This window comes from Piliocolobus tephrosceles, chromosome 8 (genome assembly GCF_002776525.5).
Source record: "Piliocolobus tephrosceles isolate RC106 chromosome 8, ASM277652v3, whole genome shotgun sequence".
NCBI classification, from domain to species: Eukaryota; Metazoa; Chordata; class Mammalia; order Primates; family Cercopithecidae; genus Piliocolobus; species Piliocolobus tephrosceles.
The window spans coordinates 28,345,158-28,366,705 of record NC_045441.1 but is presented as its reverse complement, the minus strand read 5'-3'; the positions used below and the strand labels follow the sequence as shown (position 1 = coordinate 28,366,705).

The following is a 21,548-nucleotide window of genomic DNA, read 5'->3' as shown; positions in this document are numbered from 1 at the left end:
TTTGATAGCTTAAGGTAGTAATATAAAGTTGCCAAATTTTTACATTCTCACAAAATTTTAAGACACGACTTTCTAACTTATTCAGGTGAGCAAGCCCACATCTGGCTGATTTTAAAATTTTTTTTTGTAAACGAGGCTATGTTGTCCAGACTGGTCTCAAACTCCTGGGCTCAAACAATCCTCCTGCCTTGGCCTCCGAAAGCGCTGGAATTACAGGTATGAGCCACGGTGCCCAACCGGAGCACAGCATTTAACATCATATTCCATATTGGAGTTAAGAATGTGTACACACATTTAAAATTATGCCAATTATAACTTAAATGTGCTCATTCTAGCACTGCTTATGAAAGTTATGCAATTAAAATGAACTGGATTTTGAAAGGTTGTGCTCAATATTGGGCCGGATTGTTTCTAACTCGCAGACTATTTGATATTAATAGGCCACGCTTCCCTCCCGACATCAAACGTTGGCCCAAAGCTTGGTGAAATGGTACAGGGTGTCATTCCTCCCACAATTTGTAAATTGTCTCTGGGGGTCATTCTGATCAGAAAATGAATATAAAGCTGTCACCTATCCATTCTAGAGTTTGGAGCATTCTAAAAGTAATGTATACATCTGTCATTTCAGGACCGCATAGAACATCTTCCATGTAGTTGTACACGAGTCCCTCCATTTCTGAGCCTTGATTAAATCTTAGCAATGCTGACACTGTTATTTAGGAAATCTGGCATTACACAAAAGAAGTCTCCAAACTGAGAGCTCAAAAGATGTAGTTGTTTGGTAAAAATACCCCTGTTGATACATTTGAATATTACATGTTATATTGTAAACATCAAGTAACACCACAAACATTTTAAAAAAGGAAGTTTATTGGTCTTTAAATGGCTCAAATTACTAATAAACAAATCGGGTAGTGGCATCAGCCTAAGACACGTGATGCATCTTTGTCAGTTGGCTTCATAGCACCTCAGTACCCAGGAGAGGAAAGGTCTCAAATAAAAGTCACAATGTTAGTGGTTAGGACCCCTGGTTAAATAAGACTGTAATGAGTACACATGGAGATTGCTGGGCCCGCTGGCCTGTGTTACACTGGTAACTTGAATTCCGCACATGGCATAGCCTATGAGAAATACGAAATGAAAGATGTACATCTCAAACCCTTTAAGGACAAATATTTAACATGAGAAGCTGGATGTAATATCTAAAGAGTGAGTTCCTAACTTTACGTACACACCTGTTACCTGGAATGCCTGAACACATCTTTGACCTGTTGAAATTAGGACTGAGAAAAAAGAAAAAAACACTTTGTTGAATCAACTGTCCTAGCCCCACTGCAAAGAGGGGGAAAAAAAAAATCTGACAGTGGCGTATTTCTGACTGAAATTATGTCCCCAAGTAGTGTGCCAGAATTCCTCCAGCAGGAACACCACACAATGGTGACACAGCCTAATGTGTGGTCAGTGTGTGCCACACATTTTCTGCACTATACCCAGGTTTGACGGCTTGATGTTAACTTCTGAAAATGTAGCTACAGCGTTCTTCATTATACATGAACAGACAAGAATTACTACTAATAATTCCTGTATCAAATTGTAACTTCATGAGTATAAATTTAGAAATGAACAGATGGCAAGCATGAATATTTTCCCGAAGTGTTCTAGTGCAAAATGCATTAGCACTACTGACATTTTCTTCCTGTGCCCTGCTCCCAGATTAAAAACTTAACACTTACATGCTCACCACTGGCAGAAAGTGATTTCCAGGGACCAGCATCTTAGAGAAGAGGAGGGTTCATTCAAACATAACTGGTGCTGAATCCTCACAGTTGAAAATTATCTTACAAGTATATGCTGGCCCTTCACTTAAAATGACCTTGCAGTTTATTAAAAGCGATCAAAGAGCTCTGGAATCTTATTTTCAAGAACCAGAGTATGGCACACATTTTAAATTTGGACAGACTCCTAGCAGACAGTTACTTCTCAAGAATTTTCTATACAAAAGCTGTACTCCATGCTAGGCATATATTTTCTCACCAGTACACATGGGGCAGTGGACCCCTGGTGTCAGTAACACACCCAGAATGATATAACCGGGTATTTTTCAGTTTCTAAATTAAGGCATATTCAAAAAATTCCATGTACAAGTTTACACCACTTTTCTAAGTTACTCACCAGGTAACTAAAGTAGATTCACAGATGAATTACTCTCAGTTTAACTATATGCAACGACCATGCCAATAACTTTTCTTCTAAATTTTGCATAATAATGGTTAAAAAAAGTGGTACAGTTTAACTATCATGTTTACAATTGTCATTTTTCAAGGCAGAAGACCAAGACATTTCAAAATGATATAAAATTTAAGCTTTATAATAAACACCAGAGGAAACTGCCTTTCCTCCCACTCCCCACCCCCATCTCGCCTCTTCATTTAATATTTCAAGAAAGACTGCCGAGAAACACAAGCTCACACGCTACATTCAGGATCATGATAAATGTAGGCAATTATGAAATAAGTTGAACTTTGCTTCTTGGTGAAGCCACATTAATTTCTTTTTTAAGTAAATTTGACTTTCATTGCAGTTCCAATTCATGCTTTTAGTGATATACAACAATTTCCAAAATGTTAAAGTAATTTCAGTCAATTAAGCCTTCAATGGCAATGCTTATAAATTATATTTATTAGTATGGTCAAGATAAGAAAGGAGTTTGGGCTTTGATTATAAAATGCAGCATCTTTCTCTGATTCTCTTGGCTAAACTTTTCCTCTTCTTTTTTCCATTCTTTTCTTTGCTGTCTTCCATCTTTCTCGCTCGAATTTCTCTCATTAAATCAAAAAATACCTAGAAAGAAAAAAAACAGGATCAATAAAGCAAACAGATATATGAACTTAGTACTTCTCCAAATCACAGCAGTAAACTTTGGGGATAAGAGAAGTATAAATATTTAAGAGCTCTTGTTTGGGAGTAGAGAGCGGAAAGCATACAACAAAAGCCTGATTCTCCCAGTATCTTGAAAAAAGGAGGAAACTAGGAAGCTTTCTGAATTACACTTTATGGTAAAAATGTTCATATGTAATAAAACCTGATGTTTCTGTTCCAGTTTTTGAGATGAAAATCTATAAAGTGCTACAAGGTGACGATAGCCCCAAAGATAAAACTCAATGGATTATACTGAAGTACTTTAATAATTAATAAATGTATTTTATTAATTTATATTTAACAATATATGCTTAACTTTATATTTAATAATTTGGTATTTCATAACTTGGTTTCCTCAGCTTCATTTCTAAAAATGGAGAAAAAGCTCCATTTTTAGAAATGAAGCTGAGGAAGATGGGTGTATGCTTTATCACCTTGATACCAGACACTATGAAACAACTTTGTCTGTTACTCTATATGTGAGAATTTATCAGTTTTTGTCTGATGTCTAGGAACTGGTAAATAATGAGATATTAGCATAGTAACTAAAAAAATTATGAGTATAACAATTCAAAGTTAAATTTCAATAAGAAATTCCTCTGTTCTGTAACATAGAAGGGTCTGGAAGGCTACACACTCACACTCCACATAAACAGCTGAGAGTATATGATAAGAGGAGGAATAACTTTTATGATCACTTATGAATTCTGGATTTAAAAAATAAGTTTTTACTTATAGAATTAAAAAACCCAGTAAGACTAAAGATAAGCAAGGAATATGAAAGTGATAAGGAGTGCTGTGAGTAAAGTGTGCGTATGTCATGACTGATGTGGCCTTTCCTAATGCATCTCTGAAAAAAGCAACACACAGAATAGCAGATAGAGCACTACCTGTGTGTGTGTGTAGGGCAGGAGTGCACCTGTATTTGTTTGCCCTTGCATAAAGAACAATGAAATAATAAACCAAACCCTAATAATCAATTTTATTTTCAAGAAGAAGGGAGGAGGGTACAAGGAAGAGTGAGGCATCTCTGAGTGTATCTTGTTATAGAATTTCTATTTTAGAGACATAGGTGGTTTACATACTCAAAAATAAAATTAGGCTGGGACAGTGATTCATGCCTGTAATCTCAGCACTCTCGGAGGCCGAGGCGGGCAGATCACCTGAGGTCAGGAGTTCTAGAATACCCTGGCCAACATGGCAAAACACTGTCTCTACTAAAAATACAAAAATTAGCTGGGTGTAGTGAAGGGCACCTGTAATCCCAGCTACTCGGGAGGCTGAGGACAAGAATTGTTTGAACCCGGGAGATAGAGGTTGCACTGAGCCAACATCGTGCCACTGCATTCCTGCCTGGGTGACAGAGCAAGACTTAGTCTCAAAAAAACAAACAAAAAAATAAAATAGCAAATCCTAAAAATTGAAAATCAAATTTAAACAAGTACGACCAGCCAGGCATGGTGGCTCACGCCTAAAATCCCAGCACTCTGGGATGCTGAGGTGGGTAGATCACCTGAAGTCCGGAGCTCAAGACCAGCCTGGCCAACATACAGAAACCTCACCTCTTCTAAAAATACAAAAATTAGCCAGGTGTGGTGGCATATGCCTGTAATCCCAGCTACTCGAGAGGCTGAGGCAGATCACTTGAATTCAGGAGGTGAAGGCTGCAGTGAGCTGAGATCATGCCACTAAACTCCAGCCTGGGCAACAGAGTGAGATTCCGTTTCAAAAAACAAACAAACAAAACACAAATAAGTAAGACTGACTATATTCCAAGATGGTGACACAGTCACACAGAGGAACTATTTCAAAGGTCTACAAGACATAGCATAGAAAGTACCTATTTTAGAATAGATGCTAAGGATAAAAATAGAAACAAAATTCCAACAAAACAATACAAAGACAAATCTTAAACTTTTTTTTTTTTTGTTTTTGAGAGACTCTCTGTTGCCCAGGCTGGAGTACGATGATGCGATCTCAGCTCACTGCAATCTCCGCCTCCTGGGTTCAAGAGATTCTTCTGCCTCAGCCTCCTGAGTAGTTGGGATTACAGATGTGCACCACCATGCCCGGCTAATTTTTGTATTTTTGGTAGAGACAGGGTTTTGCCATGTTGGCCAGTCTGGTCTCAAACTCCTGACCTCAGGTGATCTGTCTGCCTCAGCCTCTGAATGTGCTGGGATTACAGACGTGAGCCAGCACACCCAGACAAACTTCATTTTGCAGTTTGTTTGTGACAGCAATGTTGCTCTTTTGGAACTATTTTATATACACTGAAGACTAATGCAAGGGAGGAATTATGTTAATGTAATTTAGGAACCAAGATTTTCAGTGTAAGAGAAAAGATATAAGTACAAAATCAAAGATGTAAACATTTATAATGTTAAATTTGAATTGGAAATAACAACATGATCACACTTTCTTTTAATAATACCTATTTCCTAGCACTATTCACTAAAAAAATGACAACACAATAGCAGTAAGCAACTTCAGTAACTATGCTGTGGCTGCTAAAAACCACTCCTCCTAAACAGAACCTGAGTTCCTCAGATGAATGGCTGATTTCTGATCTGCAGCAAGAAGCACAAAATTTAAGTCAGAAAGCAAGGAAACTACCAGAGATGAATGCGCTGAGTCAAACGGACATATGACCAACATGAAGGAGCATAAATGGTTAAAGGGAAAAACTGAGCATAAAACACACACACGCGCGCGCGCACATACACACACACACACAGTATGCAACAGAATGAAACACAATGATGACATAAAACCCATGAATTCCTGCCCCTACTGGTTGTGATTCTATTTCCCCAGAGACTAGGAATTTCAGAAGACCTCTTTTTCAAGTCTCTGGCTAACTAGCTAGGACAGGAGGTCTCAATTCTAACTAAATGTAATTATTGGAATACTCCCAGTATTGCTTTCTAATGCAGATAAATTACTATGAAAAGGAAACTAGATGAAGGTTTAATTTCTGATTTTATTTTCAATTGAATTTTGTCTGTTTAACTGACACACATTCACAGAGTATACCGTGATGTTTTGATACATATAATGTACAGTGGTAAGACCAGGGTAATTAGCACAGCCATCATCTCAATCATTTATTATTTGTGTTGGGAACACTCAATATCCTCCTTTCAGGTTATTTGAAACTATGTATTATTGTTAAGTATAGTCATCTACAGTAGTATAGTACACCAGAGCTCATTCCTCATATCTAGCTGTAATTCTGTATAATTTAACAAATCTCTATCTATCCCTCCCATTCCCACCTCTAGTATTCTGTTCTATTTTTTACTTCTATGAGATCAACTTTTTCTAAGCTGTTACATATGAATGAGAACATGCAGTGTTTAACTGCCTGTTCTTGGCTTATTTCACTTAATTTTCTCCAGTTCTATCCATATTGCCTTGAATGACAGGATTTCATCCTTTTCAATGGTTGAATAGTATTCTATAGTGTGTATATACCATATTTTCTTTATCCATTCATCTGTTGTTGGCACTTGGGTTAGTTCCGTATCTTGGCTATTGTGAACAGTGCTGTAACAAACAAATGTCATTAATAGGAAAACGGCTGTAATATGGAAAAGTCTAACCATGGAATACTTTGTGGTTTTAAAAAGAATGTGGATACATCTATATGCGGTGACATGGAAGAGTTATAAGATTTGTCATAAAATTTAAAAAGCATACCACAGAAATATGCACTATATATACAGATATAAAATATATTATGTGCATGTATAAATATGCACAAATCCTATTAATACAGGGGGAAAAACAAGCAAATGCAAACCTTCCCTTAGAGATATGTATGCCTGCTTTTAATGTCTGGAAAGACACACCCGTGTTAGCACTGGCTACTGAAAGGCAGGGGAAGGGAGTGAAATATGGGAGAAAAGTGACTCATTTTTCCTCCTTATGTTTCTGTATTATGAATTTTTCTTTATATAATAAGCATGTATCCATGTATTACTTGTACAATGAAAAAACCCAAATATCTTTTCCAAAAAATACAGTGTATTTCTACCAACATTCTTCCCTCAACATAAAACTGATTCTCTTGACATAATAAATCACACTCCCCCTTTGGACATCTGTTAATATTTGCTCAACTTCTTTCTGTTCTGCCAGAATGTTCCTTAAAATCAAGAGCAACCTTGGAGTCGTGAATTAATAACCAGAGCATTTAGCTAGGATACTAACAAGGTCATTGAATGAATCCAATGAGTACACAAGTAGGTTTGCCCAGATGTTCCTCGAGCCTCAGGGTGATTCCTCTATGACACGCATGGCCTCCTGAGACATGCCATGCCCCATCTCTGGTGGCTATGACACTTTTTCATAAGTAGATTTAAAATCTGCATCTTTGAAACTTCCACCTAATGGTCTATTTGGAATCCAGATGAGGATAAGGCATGAACCAATGATCTTATGGAGAGCTAGCATTTGTTCTGAGACAAAGCACGACACTTCACAATTTAATAAAAGGGAATAACACTTCCTATTCCTGAAAATTTGTGATCAGGCTTCTAGTAGTGGATGACATAAGAAATGGGAGATACACTAGCTATTCCAACCATTGTTTTGTTTTGTTTTTGAGATAGGGTCTAGCTCCATTACCCAGGCTGGAGGGTAGTGGTGTGATCTCAGCTCACTGTAGCCTCTGCCTCCCAGGCTCAAGCAATCCTCCTGTCTCAGCCTCCCAAGTAACTGGGACTACAGAGACATTTGCCACCACACCTGGTTAATTTTTGTATTTTTTGTAGAGATAGGGTTTTGCCATGTTGCCCAGGCTGGCCTCAAACTCCTGGGCTCAAGTAATCTGCCTGCCTCAGCCTACCAGAGTGCAGGGATTATAGGTGTGAGCCACCGCACCTGACCCCAACCATTTTTCTGAGTAAAACAGTGAGGAAAGAATGTGAGCATGTTAGCACCAGAGTTGGCCAGACCCAGAGGCTGCAGATGCCACCACAAACCCCGTGACCTTGAGCGAGTTATGTAATCTTCCCACACCTCAGCTTCCTCGTCTAAAAGTGAGCATCGGAAGAATATCTATGCCTCACACAATTAAGGATTAAATGGTTGGTACTTATCACAGTGCCTGGCTCTTATAAGCACAAACAAATATTAGCTTTTCTGATTATTAGGTTATTTCCTCAGGAGAACAACCATGAAGACAAGTATAACCTAATTCTGGAAATTGAATAGTTGCTGCAAATGACTTTTATGTAGCCACTGAGGTACTTTATCTGGTACTCACTCTGCAGGATATAGCAGTACACAAAATTACAGTCTTCAGTATGGATTTCCACCTCACTTTACAAGCAGCCTCGCTTAATGTAATTCTGTTTTGGACAGGTGACCACTGACTGCAGACTGTATTATCTGAAACTGGCCACAGCAATGTTTCCTATGTGCTTCTCCAGAATCCTGCCACTTTTCATCAAGAGGTGAAGTCTACTGCCCTTCCTTCTCAACCTAGGTGAAACTTTGTGACTACCTCAAACATGTAGAATGAGGTAGAAATAATGCTGCATAACTTCAGAGACTATGTCATAAAAGGCTGTATGGTTTTTGCCTGGTTCTTCTTCTCTTGTGACACTTGCCCTTGGAGACTGCCCACTGTGCTGTGAGGAAGCCTAAACTAGCACATGTGGAAAAGGCCACATGGAGGAGCCCACCTGGAGAGGAACTGAGGCATCCTTGGATAACAGCCAGCATTATCTGGCTGAGCCAGACATGTGTGAACAAGCCTTCAGAACCTAAGTTTAGGTATTTCCAGTGCCTAGACTTGAAGCTTTCAGCTGAGGCAGCAGACACTGTAGAGCAGAGCCAAGCCATTTCCACTGTGCCCTGTTCAAATTCTTGGCCACAGAATGTATGAGCAGAATAAATGACTGTTTTACCCAGAAAGGTCTTGGGGTGTACTTTGTTATACAGCCATAGTAACTAAAACAGCCTTATACTTTTATTTTTTGAAAAAGTGATACAGTTGTACCTCAGTATCTGTGGGGGATTGGTTCCAGGATGCCTGTGGATATCAAAATCTGTACCTACTCAAGTCCCGCAGCTGGCCCTGTGGAACCCATGGATACAAAAAGCCAGCCCTCTGCATATGCAGGTTTCACATCCTGCTGTATTCTCTGTCTGTATCTAGTTGTGGACGCAGAGCCCAATGACATGGAGGGCAGACTGCATCTGTGAAAAAAAATCTGCGCAGCTGAAATCTGTGTTGTCTGAGGGCCAAGTGTCCATGAATACGGCAAAAAGTTCACAAGGGTATTTGCAGTGAAAAGAGCATAAACTGTGACTTAATTCTCTTGGAATTAAGAGAACACTTGGATATTTCCAGTCTTTTGCTTCTAAAACAAATGCTTCACTGACTCCTACTGAACATACATGTATACATGAGTGCATAATTTGTTCTGTATAATACATTTTTAGCACTTAAATTGTTGGGTCATAATTCTGATGGATATCACAAAACTGTCCTTCCACCAAAATGACAGGTTCCTATTTTTCTATACTCTTGCTGACAGTATATTCTATTCTCAACCTCTTTGCTTTTTTTCTCCCAAAGTGATGGGTAAAAAAAGGACATTCCACTGTATTTTTAAGTTGTACTTCCCTTTTAATAAGAGACCGAACCTCTCTTCCAGTTTAAAGGCCATGTATGTTTCCTTTCTACGACATGCCTGTTGCTGTTTTTGGGCCACTTTTCCTAGGTTTTTGGTCTTTCTCTCACTGTCCTGTAAGACCTGTGCTAATGCAGACACCATACTTCCCAGGGCCTCTGATGCCAACAGATGATCACCACAAGGACTGTTACAATACAGCTTTCTATCTTGAACTGCCAGTGTCTGCATGTCTTCCCCACTCCCCTCAGGTTCAAATAGTTTTTATAGTGTGTTCTACAACCTACTCGAGACATCAATTAGGAAAGTATATATATGCTATGAGAATGTTCAATGTTGCCTTTTAAAACCTCAAACACCCTCAGTCTTAAAATATATTTTCATTAATACTTTAAAAATATTTGCCCTACATACTGTCTCTTCAAATCTATAATTTTCTAATGACTTACTATAGGTCAGGCACAGGCTGGGGCATTTTACGTATATGATTTCATTTCATCTTTACAATAATCCTATGAAGCAGATACTCTTGTTCTCATTTCCAAAGGGAAGCTAACTGAAATACCCAAGCCCTACCTACTGTGTTCAGAAACTGTGGTTCCCAGGAAACTATGATAGGGCATGCTATGGACTGAATGCTTGTGTCACCCCAAAATTCATATACTGAAACCCTAATTCCTTACGTGATGACAATAAGAGATGGGGCCTTTGGGTGGTAATTATGTCACTAGGGTAGGGTTTTCATAATGGAATTAGTATCCTTCTAAGAACGAGGAGAGCTCTCTCTCTCTCTCTCTGTCATGTGAGGATACAGCAGGAAGGTATAAGGAAATCCTGCAAATCAGGAAGAAAGCCCTCTCCAGAATCATATTGTCTAAGACCTTGATCTTAGACTTATCAGCCTCCAGAACTGTGGGAAATAACTTTGTTATTTAAGCAAAACACACACACACACACACACACACACACACACACACTTGCCCTAGCCCCAACCTTAGAAAAAATTAGTATCCTGAATAGAAATCTGTAGTACTCACTTTGTACAGATATGTTAGACCTAAAGGAATCTTACAATGTGCTAAGAAGTTAATAAGTTTAAGACAGCAATGACACTGTCTTAAGACCTACAGCAAAATAACAGAACAAATCTTGAACTTTTTTTTTCATCTAGTACTTTCTGGATCAGGGTTATAAATCTACAGGCATACGCAGCACTTGCTAGAAGTGTAAATTCTCAGGTCCCATTCCAGACCAAATGAATCCAAATCTCTGGGGATAAGACTCAAGAATGTGTGTTTATGAAGATTTACAGGCAGTTCTTCTGCCTATTAGAGCCCGAGAGGCACTACTGTAGAGCCTAGATACTTGCAGGCTAAAGAAAGACCACACTTGGAGGCCTTTAAGATCCTGTGCTACCTTAGCCCAGTGGACAGTCTTTCTAGATACCGGACCTGGTCTAGGGTAGTGGGATGAAATGTACTTGGGGGTGTTCCACATCTGGTCTTCAGGAAGGGCCACTCTGAACAAAGTGAGACAAGAAAGGAGGGCAGATGGTTTCCTTTTCTTTCTTTCTCTTTCAGGAGAAAACAAAGGTTGAGGGTGGGGAGTGGAGAGCGGCAGGAGAGATTTTAAAACGATCTTATCTGGGGGCTTCTTCATCTTGGATGGTACCCTTATTTTTAAGAACTTAAGTGGGGTTGGGTAGGCGTCAGGTCAGAGGTAAGAACGTTCAGTGCTGGAATCTTGGGACTCACACAATTCCTTCTAAATTATCCAAAGACTCAATAGGATAAGGGGGGAAAAAGGTCAAGAATGTCATCAGTGCTTAAAAAAGAAAAAAAAAAAAGGTACATTTAGCTGCAGCGTCTTGTGTTTTAATGTCTCTTGGGAAGCTAAGGACAAGGCGAACTAAAATTCCTAACATGTCTCTGAACATTCAAGGATGATAAAAATCAACATACGTTAAATCTCTATTTGAAAGTTTCATAGACTCTCCAGACAAAATGGAGCCAAGTTAAAGCAAACCAACCTATTTTAACATGATGCAGTAGTAAAGAGAGTCACGTGTTACCTTGTCAACATTAGCTCGTGTTTTAGCAGATGTTTCCACGTAGTTAACATTCCACTGCTCAGCTCTGTTTTTTGCCTCTTCTACAGAAACCTGCCTTTTATCTTCTAAATCTGATTTGTTACCAACCAGTAGAAAGGGAACATTCTCATCTTCTTTTACTCTTAAAATCTGCTCCCTGGATAAGAGAAAATGAAAAAGAAATAACAACATGATAAGGATAGCACAGAAAGTTCTTGTTTACCTCGTATCTAGTTTTCCCTATTGTTAACATCTTCTACTACTGTGGTACACGAATCACAATTAATGAACCAATACTGATACAGTATTAGCAACTAAGGTCCAAACTTTATTCATATGTGCTTGCTTTTTGCCTGACATCCTTTTTCTGTTTCAGGATCCCATCCAGGTTGCCACATGACATTGAGTTTCGTCATGTCTCTTTAGCCTCGAGTTGGCCATGGTAGTTCTCAGACTTTCCTTGTTTTTGATGACCTTGATAGTTTTGAGGACTGCTGGCAGGCAGTTTGTTGAATGTCTCTCAATTGGGATTTGTCAGATGTTTTTCTCATGATTAAACCAGGGTTATTGGTTCTTGGGAGGAAGATAACAAGAGAGTGCTATTCTTATTGCATCATATCAAGGGTCCCGCCAACTGTTTTTTAAAACCCAAATGTGCCAGAAATTACTGGAAGTCAGACCTCGAGCATAGATTTTGCATTGAGAGGTAAGTTATCCACTGTGAAAGTGTCATCAATTTTAAAGTACCATGGTTCTGCTCTTCCTAGTCATGTTAGTTTGAGCAAAGTACTTCTTACCTCAGTTTCCTCATCTACAAAATGGAGCTAACAATGATACATTCCTTATAAAGTTGCTATGAGGGTTAAATGTGAAGTGCTTATAACTGCATGGAACAGTGTAAATATTCAAATAATGTTATCTCATTAATCTACTGGAAGAAATGTTTTCTTATAAAATCAACAAACAAAAGGAAATCTGTAAGATTTAGGTTCACTAATTTGCTACCTTAAAAATGCCTCTCCTTTGAAATTATTAAGAGCTGATGAAGCTATAGGAACATAAGTACAGTCAGCCCTCTGTATCCACAGACTCAACTAACTGCAAATAAAAAATATCTTTCAAAACCCCCAAAACAGCCAGGTGCAGTGGCTCATACCTGTAAACCCAGCACTTTGGGAGGCTGAGGCAGGAGGATTGCTTGAGGCTAGGAGTTCAATACCAGCCCAGGCAACATAGTGAGACCCCATATCTATAAAGAATAGAAAAAAAAATTGGCCGGGTGTAGTAGTGTGCACCTGTAGTCCTAGCTACTCAGGAAGATCACTTGAGCCCAGGAATTCAAGGCTGCAGTGAGCCACGATTACATTACTGTACTCTAGCCTGGATGACAGAGTAAAACCCTGTCTCAAAAAAAAAAAAAAAAAAAAAAATCAAAAACCAAAAAAATGCCACAACAAAAGTAAAACAAAATTTAAAATGCAGAATAACAACTATTTACCTACCAATTACGCTGTATTAGCTATTAAAAGTAATCTAGAGATGACTTAAAGTACATGGGAGGATGTGCATAGGCTATCTGCAAATACCACACCATTTTATAGAAGAGACTTGAACATCCATGGATGCTGGTATCCACAAGGGGTCCTGGAATCAATTCCCCGTCACCCCATACTGAGGGATGACTATATTTTACAATAAGAGAAAATGAGAAAATTAAAGGGATATTAGAATGGCAAATCAGCAAAGTACACTTGGTTTTGTAGGTCTTTTTTTTTTTTTTTTTCCCTGACACCCAGGCTGGAGTGCAGTGGCATGATCATGGCTCACTGCAGCCTCAACCTCCCGGACTCAAGCAATTCTCCCACCTCAACTTCCCAAGTAGTACAACTATACCCACAGGCACACACCACCATACCCAGCTAATTTTTTTTTTCTTTTTTCCGTAGAGACGGGGTTTCACCGTGTTGTCCAGACTGGTCTTGAACGCCTGAGCTCAAGTGATCTGCCTGCCTCGGCCTCCCAAAGTGCTGGGATTACTGCTGTGAGCCACTATACCTGGCTGCAGGCATTCTATAGTGATGCTTGAGAAATTGGGAAAAACCTTCTTCCCTTATTTTCAGATTATTCTATTCTGTGCTTCTTAGACAATGTTTCCTAAATACCACCAGCACACTACTACCACTAACATTTTACTCAGTGTTCACAGTGTGCCAAACACTGCTTTCAGGACTTTACATATTTTCTCATTTAATCCTTACCTAAACCTATGAAGTTAGTATCATTATCATTCTTGTCCTACAGATGAGGAAACTGATACACAGAGAAATTATGTTAACTTGCTCAGAGTCACACTTAAGTAGAACCAGGTCTGAGAAATCCAACTCCAGAGCACACAATGAACTTGTACATGAGATACCACAAGAATACAAAGGCAGATCTCCTGGATTTTAACTCTATGCTATTCCTGACTGCACGACCTGGGGCAAGCCACTTAACCTCCCTGCATTTCAGTTTCTTCATTTATAAATTTGGATGTCGCCTTTTTAAAAAAAAGCCAAATTTAAGACATTACTGGTTCTCAATCTTATTTTATGGACTCTAAGAAAAACTGCTGGCAATTATAACTGTATGATGCCATATCATAAGACATAGCCCTGAGAGCTGTTAAAATGTACATCTTATAATCTATGAAATCCAGCAGTATCTACCTCAGAGTGTTGTTTGAGAAACTAGTTTATATATGTGAATGCATAGAACAGTCTGGCTCCCGGTAAGTGTTGCATGAGTATGAGGTAGTGCTACTACTATTACTACTTCATTCACTTGATTACTCATGATGTAGCAAACATTCTAACACATTCAACACTCAAAGGAAGTTTTTTGGACCTGACCTCTCAGTTCTTCTAATGTGAATAGACTATAGGCTGCACAGACTATGGGTCACAGAGAAAGTAAACTCCATTCTTTACTGATTTGTATTTGTCTTAGAAAACAAAATGCCAAATAAGCATGGTATCTGGGTGATGCAGGCTAAGATGTACAGCACTACATGGTGCTATGATGCTTCCTACCACTCACATGATTTCTTGCAAAAACCATGTCAACTTTCACCATGATTACTATTAAATATATTCAGTACTTGTGAAGAGGATTTTGGCCAATCACAATCTTTTTCTAGGGCATGCTGTGACTTTCTTAACCAGTTTCCTTTGTGAATGAGGACCTGAATGCTGTTCTTTTTTTTTTTTTTTTTAATTATACTTTAAGTTCTAGGGTACATGTGTACAACATGCAGGTTTGTTACATAGGGATACATGTGCCATGTTGGTTTGCTGCACCCATCAACTCATCATTTACATTAGATATTTCTCCCAATGCTATCCCTCCCCCAGACCCCCACCCCAAGACAGGCCCCAGTGTGTGATGTTCCCCACCCTGTGTCCAAGTGTTCTCATTGTTCAGTTCCCACCTATAAGTGAAAACATACGGTGTTTGGTTTTCTGTCCTTGTGATAGTTTGCTCAGAATGATGGTTTCCAGCTTCATCCATGTCCCTGCAAAGGACATGAACTCATTCTTTTTTATAGCTGCATAGTATTCCATGGTGTGTATGTGCCACATTTTCTTAATCCAGTCTATCATTGATGGACATTTGGGTTGGTTCCAAGTCTTTGCTATTGTGAGCAGTGCTGCAATAAACATACATGTGCATGTGTCTTCATAGTAGCATGATTTATAATCCTTTGGGTATATATCCAGCAATGGGATCACTGGGTTAAATGGTATTTCTAGTTCTAGATCCTTGAGAAATCATCACAATGGTTAAACTCATTTACACTCCCACCAACAGTGTAAAAGCATCCCTATTTTTCCACATCCTCTCCAGCATCTGTTGTTTCCTGACTTTTTAATGATGGCCACTGAATGAAGTTGTTAACAACAAGTAACCTGCCACTCAGTCTCACCACTTGGAAGGTGAGACTGACTCAGGTGTTTGTAACTCTAGCACCTCTGGTTATATGTGTGTATATATAGTCATTAATTTATTTCTTAATAAATACCTACTAAGCTACTCTGAGTCAGGCGCTGCAGGGAAACCAATACTGAAAAACTATAGTGTGACTGATGCTGGCAGAAACAAGGCTGTAGAAAACCTGGACCTACTGGGTTCCGAGGTGAGAAGATGTTATTTTTTTTTTAGAGTTAATAGATTGGTTTTATTAGCAACTTTCCTGGATGCCAGAGAAAGGTAGATATTCTATAGTATAAACTTCATAAACATTTTGCTTAATACAATACTCCCTTTAAATACAGTTTTAGAGGCTATTACAGCATTTCAGAATAGGGAAGTACAATCTGGTCCAACTTCATTTTGACATAGGAAAGTAAAAACCAAAAGGTAAGGGTTTTTGAATCAAAACAAATGTTTACTAAACATGTACTTACTATAGATTATATGCTAGCAACTATGTCATATATAGGTACTGGGAATACTGAGACAGGCAAGGAATGGGTGTTAAGTGTGATACTGGAGTTGTAGCAAGGACATTGCATATACAGACAAGGAAGTAATGGATTTTGTGGATCATAGAGATGACCAGGAAGGCCAAAGGGAGGAGCTGATATTTATGCTACTCTTACAGTGTAGACCACATGGAGTGCCTACTGTAACCATTCAGACCTTTTCAAAAAAGCCTTTCATATTGCTGGTGAGTCACTAGGGTCATTTTTATTTATGGCAGGGGCACTGGAGGTATGCCATAAGAGTAATGAATCATCTTTATTTTCTTTAATAGTAATAGCCCAAGATTCTTGGCATGAAAATACCTTACTCTCCTGAGATATCACTTTGACTTTGGTGACTATGGTGATTAACATTTATTCCATTACTTAGAACACAACTTGCTACATTATGAGCACTCAAATATCTGCTGAATGAATAAGCACTGGCATTTATATAACTTTCAACATGCCTCCCAATTACAAGTTACCAGGGTCTGCCACCCTTTGCATGTCACCATATATGAAATTCCTTCCTCATAGAAACCAACAAACTTTTTTTTTTTTGAGACGGAATCTCGCTTTATCACCCAGGCTGGAGTGCTGTGGCCTGATCTCAGCTCACTGCAAGCTCCGCCTCCCGGGTTTACGCCATTCTCCTGCCTCAGCCTCACGGGTAGCTGGGACTACAGGCGCCGCCACCTCGCCCGGCTAGTTTTTTGTAGTTTTTAGTAGAGACGGGGTTTCACCATGTTAGCCAGGATGGTCTCGATCTCCTGACCTCGTGATCCGCCTGTCTTGGCCTCCCAAAGTGCTGGGATTACAGGCTTTAGCCACCGCGCCCGGCCTAACAAACTTTATTTTATAAATAAATCTATACTTCAAAGTTTCTCAATTACCTACTTTTTGCAAAGAATACTCTATTAGAATAAGTTCTTGAGATTTTCAAGTGTGCATTAAAAAGGAATGCTTTGTATAAGCCTTGGTTTAGTTTTTTGCTCAACCACCTGAAATGCCCTCTTTCCTTATGTGTGAAAATCCTTCTTTTCTTCAAACTTATCTATTTCATGAAGGTTTCCCAGCTTCTTTCCCCTCCCAGATCTTCTGTACTAACCACTGCCCATGTTTCCTACTTTGTCATTAACTTGCTCTTGGTTAAATGCCTTATATATTCATCTAGGCTGTGTGAATCTTGAAAATAGTGGGTACATTACATGCTTCTTTTCTGTCCTCCCTATCAAGTAGACACTTAACACAGAAATACGTATCACTTAATTAAAGAACACTTGATTTATGCATGTAGTATTTGCAAGACCACACAAGAACTCTATGCCAAATTTCTCTTACAGAGGAGTACCTCTTTCCCCTTCACCAAAACCACCTCCTCTAAAACCAAATGAGTTCCAGATTTTGATTAAACAATAAATATTAAAAATATTATATAACAATCTAGTGTGCCCACCTACAGAGATATTATTTCTATTCAAAAATTCATTCATTCTGAAGGTTCCCATGTAATAAGAAAAACAAACAAAATCAGTCTGTGCTATTAGGGCATCTATATTTTGAGGAGGATGCCAATGTGCCTGCTGAGCATTACATAGGTGCTGAGAAACCATGACTAATAGAGAAAGATGTAACACCTGGGTAAGCTCCACTATGTGCTCCAAGTATGAACTGTTACGGCAGTAGTAGTTTACACTAAAGAGAAATACTTCAGTAACTCATAGAGACTCTGGGTAACTGAAGCTGTCACAAGATCAAACTCTAATACAGGTGAACTGGGATAGCTGAAAGACTATGCAAAGTATCCTAACGTGTATACACAACACAGTAGAGAGAGTCATATACTAACATCAAAAAGGGAATAAACACAATTCGAGATAGAGTAAAAGACTAACAAGTTAGAACCTCTAGTTGTCTACTTGTGTGTGGGGAAGGAATTGCTGTATAGTATGTCACAAGCAACAACATTACTCTAGGACATACCTGAAGTCAGCTGTAGCTGCAAAGGATTCCATTTCTGTAATAGAGAAAACACAGAGGAACCCCTCCCCGCTTCGGAAGTAGTTGTCTCTAATTGCAGCGTAGTCCTCCTGCCCAGCTGTATCTAAGATATCGATCTGTACTTCCTCCCCATCTAGCACTACCTTCTTCCGATAGCTGTCTGCTTTGGTAGGCTCATAGTCCTCCACAAACTAGAAAAGATAAAAACACACCAATTTTTTAATTGTTAGTTTTACGTTTCAAAACTTCTTATTTTGAAATAATTATAAATTCATGTGAAGCTGCCAAAATAGTACAAGAAGAGTTCTGTATACCCTTTGTCCAGATTCCTCCAATGGTAAAAACTACATTAATTTTAATTTTAGACAATCTGTTGGTTTCCTCAATTGCAAAAAGAGAGGGCTGAATTATTACCTCTAGGCTTTTTACAGCTTGAAAACAGCTTTTCTTCCTTAAAACACAATACCTGCAAAAACTATTACACATATATTTTACCAAATTTATAAGAATCTTTTTTCTATGTGACTCTGAATATAAATTTTCATGCTAGAATTGTGGAAATAACTTAAAAGTCAACATTTTGGTAAGCACTGAAAGTATCATTAAATCCTTTCTTTTTCTAAAATAAGCCAAGTCAATAAAGTGATTTATACTACTCAATAGAAAGTCAAACCTTAAACTTTATGAAACTTCTTCCTAAACTTTTGATTTTTTAAATAGTACAATTAAACAACCTTACATTCCCACTCCTATCGACAGCCCCATAAATCTCACTTTAATATACCTTGATAAACCAGTATGTAGGTAGGCAGGCAGACAGATGATAAGTATGTGTGTATGTATGTAGACAAGGCCTTACTATGTTGCCCAGGCTGGTCTTGAACTCCTGGGCTCAAACAGTCCTACTGCCTCAGTCTCCTAAAGTGTTGGGATCACAGGTGTAAGCCACCATGCCTGGCCTATCTTTTGATATCATTGTTAGCACGTATTCATTTATACACAGATATTTGTGGGTTTTTTTTATTAGCTCCTGTAAATATTTTCATTATCTGATATGTTTTTATTTATTTGCTATGACTATATCCTGTCATTAGAATTTAACCCCTCAGAGCAGGGACCTTGCATATGTTACTCATCATTATATCTCTAAAGCCTACAACAGTGCCTGGTACACAGTAGATACTCAATAAATAATTATTTAAAAAATGGACACAGTATATTTGTAACTGTAAAAGTTAAATAACATTTCACCACATTTACATGCTATTAATGTGCTTAGTCATTCATTAAAAGTTAGGCGTGTGGGCTGGGTGTGGCGGCGCATGCCTGTAATGCCAGCAGTCAGGGAGGCTGAGGTGAGTGGATAACTTGAGCCCAGGAGTTCAAGACCAGACTGGGCAACATGGCAAAACCCTGTGATATGGTTTGGCTCTGTGTCCCCACCCAAATCTCATGTTGAACTGTAATTCCCAATGTTGGGGGAGGGACTAGGTGGGAGGTGACTGGATCATGGGGGCAGATTTCCCTCATGCTGTTCTTATGATAGTGAGTTCTCATGAGATCTGATGGTTTTTGAAGTGTGCACATCTCTCTCTCTGGCTCGCTCTCTCCACCCCCACCCCCACTCCAACATGTGAGGATGTACTTGCTTTCCCTTCACCCTCTGCCACAATTGTAGGTTTCCTGAAGCCTCCTAGTCATGCTTCCTGTTAAGCCTGCGGAACTGTGAGTCAATTAAACCTCTTTTCTTCATAAACTACCCCCGTGTCAGGTAGTTCTTTATAGTAATGTGAGAACAAACGGATACACCCCGTCTCTACAAAAAAATACAACAATTAGCTGGACATAGTGGCATGTGCCTATAGTCTCAACTACTTGGAAGGCTGAAATGGGAGGATTGCTTGAGCCTGGGAGGCGGAGGTTGCAGTGAGCTGAGACTGCACCACCACAAGGGCAACAGACATTACCTTAAAAAAAAAAAAAAAAAAAAAGGTTAGGCATGTGAATATTCTCACTTTTGGCTTCCTTATTGTCAAGAGGAGACCGATTTAAGGATTAGTCTGAGAGAAGATTAGCTCTTAAATAAACAGTATGAAAAACAGAATTGAACGAATAGATCAGTAATTTCATTTAAAGTACCATTTCAATCCTCTCTCCATAAACTTTTTTTAAAAAGAGACAGGGGTTTTGCTCTGTTGTCTAGGCTGGAGTGCAGTGGTATAGTCATTGCTCACTGTGACCTCCAACGCAAATGATCCTCCTGCCTTAGTCTCCTAAGTAGCTAGGAAAACAGGCGTGCAGCACCACGCCCAACTAATTTTTTAATTTTTTCATAGAGACAGAGTCTCACTTTGTTGGCAGCTGGTTCAAGCTCCTAGGCTCAAGTGATTCTCCTGCCTACGCCTTCCCTAAACTTTTTAATTCGCTCACTAACAAGCGTGGCAACTGACAGATTTAAGGGTTTTATGTATGTGTGTAAAAAGAATGGTGGGACACAGGCAATAGAAAAAGACATGGTGGGTTGGGTGCACTGGCTCACACCTGTAATCCCAGCTCTGGGAGCCCAAGATGGGAGGATTACGCTGGGCAACAGAGTGAGACCCTGGTCTCGATTTAAAAAAATAAAAGGTAAAAAAAAGAGATAAAGACATGGGGTGGGAAAAAGTCTGTAGAGGTATTTTTAGTCAAAAGACTAGGTTTAACACTTTGTTGCTCATCACAGGTCACTTTTCTTGGGCAAGTTGGGTAACTCTCTGAGGTTCTGTTTTCCCATCTGTAAAATGGGGATACCACCATCTCCCACACAAGATTGTTACGAGGACTAAGTTCTCTGCAACCATAAAACTCGGCTTTTATTGGGAGAAAACGGAAGTGAGGATAAATGCTCACATTGGATTACCAACTCTTAAGTCGTCATTAAGACTTGATAACAGTCCTCCAGGGAAAGACTACATTGCTGTATAGAGGCTACACTTTAACTCAGGGATGATGAAGTCTGATAATGAATACAGGCATACAAATCTGTAACCTGTGTAGTAATTATAAATTTTAGTGACACGGCCTGTTGAATGATGAGGGTAGTACCATGCCAAACATGCAATAATGACTTTCTCATCAAGTTTATTAAAAGACTTTTTTTTTTTTTTTTTGGAGACGGAGTCTCGCTCTGTCACCCAGGCTGGAGTGCAGTGGCGTGATCTCGGCTCACTGCACGCTCCGCCTCCCAGATTCATGCCATTCTCCTGCCTCAGCCTCCCAAGCAGCTGGGACTACAGGTGCCTGCCACGGCGACCGGCTACTTTTTTGTATTTTTAGTAGAGACGGGGTTTCACCGTGTTAGCCTGGACGGTCTCAATCTCCTGACCTCATGATCCACCCGTCTTGGCC

General features: G+C 39.1%; 1 protein-coding gene across 1 annotated transcript in view; it reads right to left on the bottom strand.

The window, feature by feature from the left end:
* Nucleotides 1-848: 848 nt before the first annotated feature.
* Nucleotides 849-21,548, bottom strand: part of RALA (RAS like proto-oncogene A) — an 85,278-nt gene continuing 64,578 nt past the window's right edge. The window contains exons 3-5 of the mRNA XM_023226359.3: nucleotides 18,144-18,352; nucleotides 11,638-11,812; nucleotides 849-2,841 (exon numbers count right to left, since the gene is read on the bottom strand). Coding sequence (XP_023082127.1) covers nucleotides 2,719-2,841; nucleotides 11,638-11,812; nucleotides 18,144-18,352 — 507 coding nt within the window. The 3' untranslated portion in view covers nucleotides 849-2,718. The remainder of the gene's footprint in view (nucleotides 2,842-11,637; nucleotides 11,813-18,143; nucleotides 18,353-21,548) is intronic.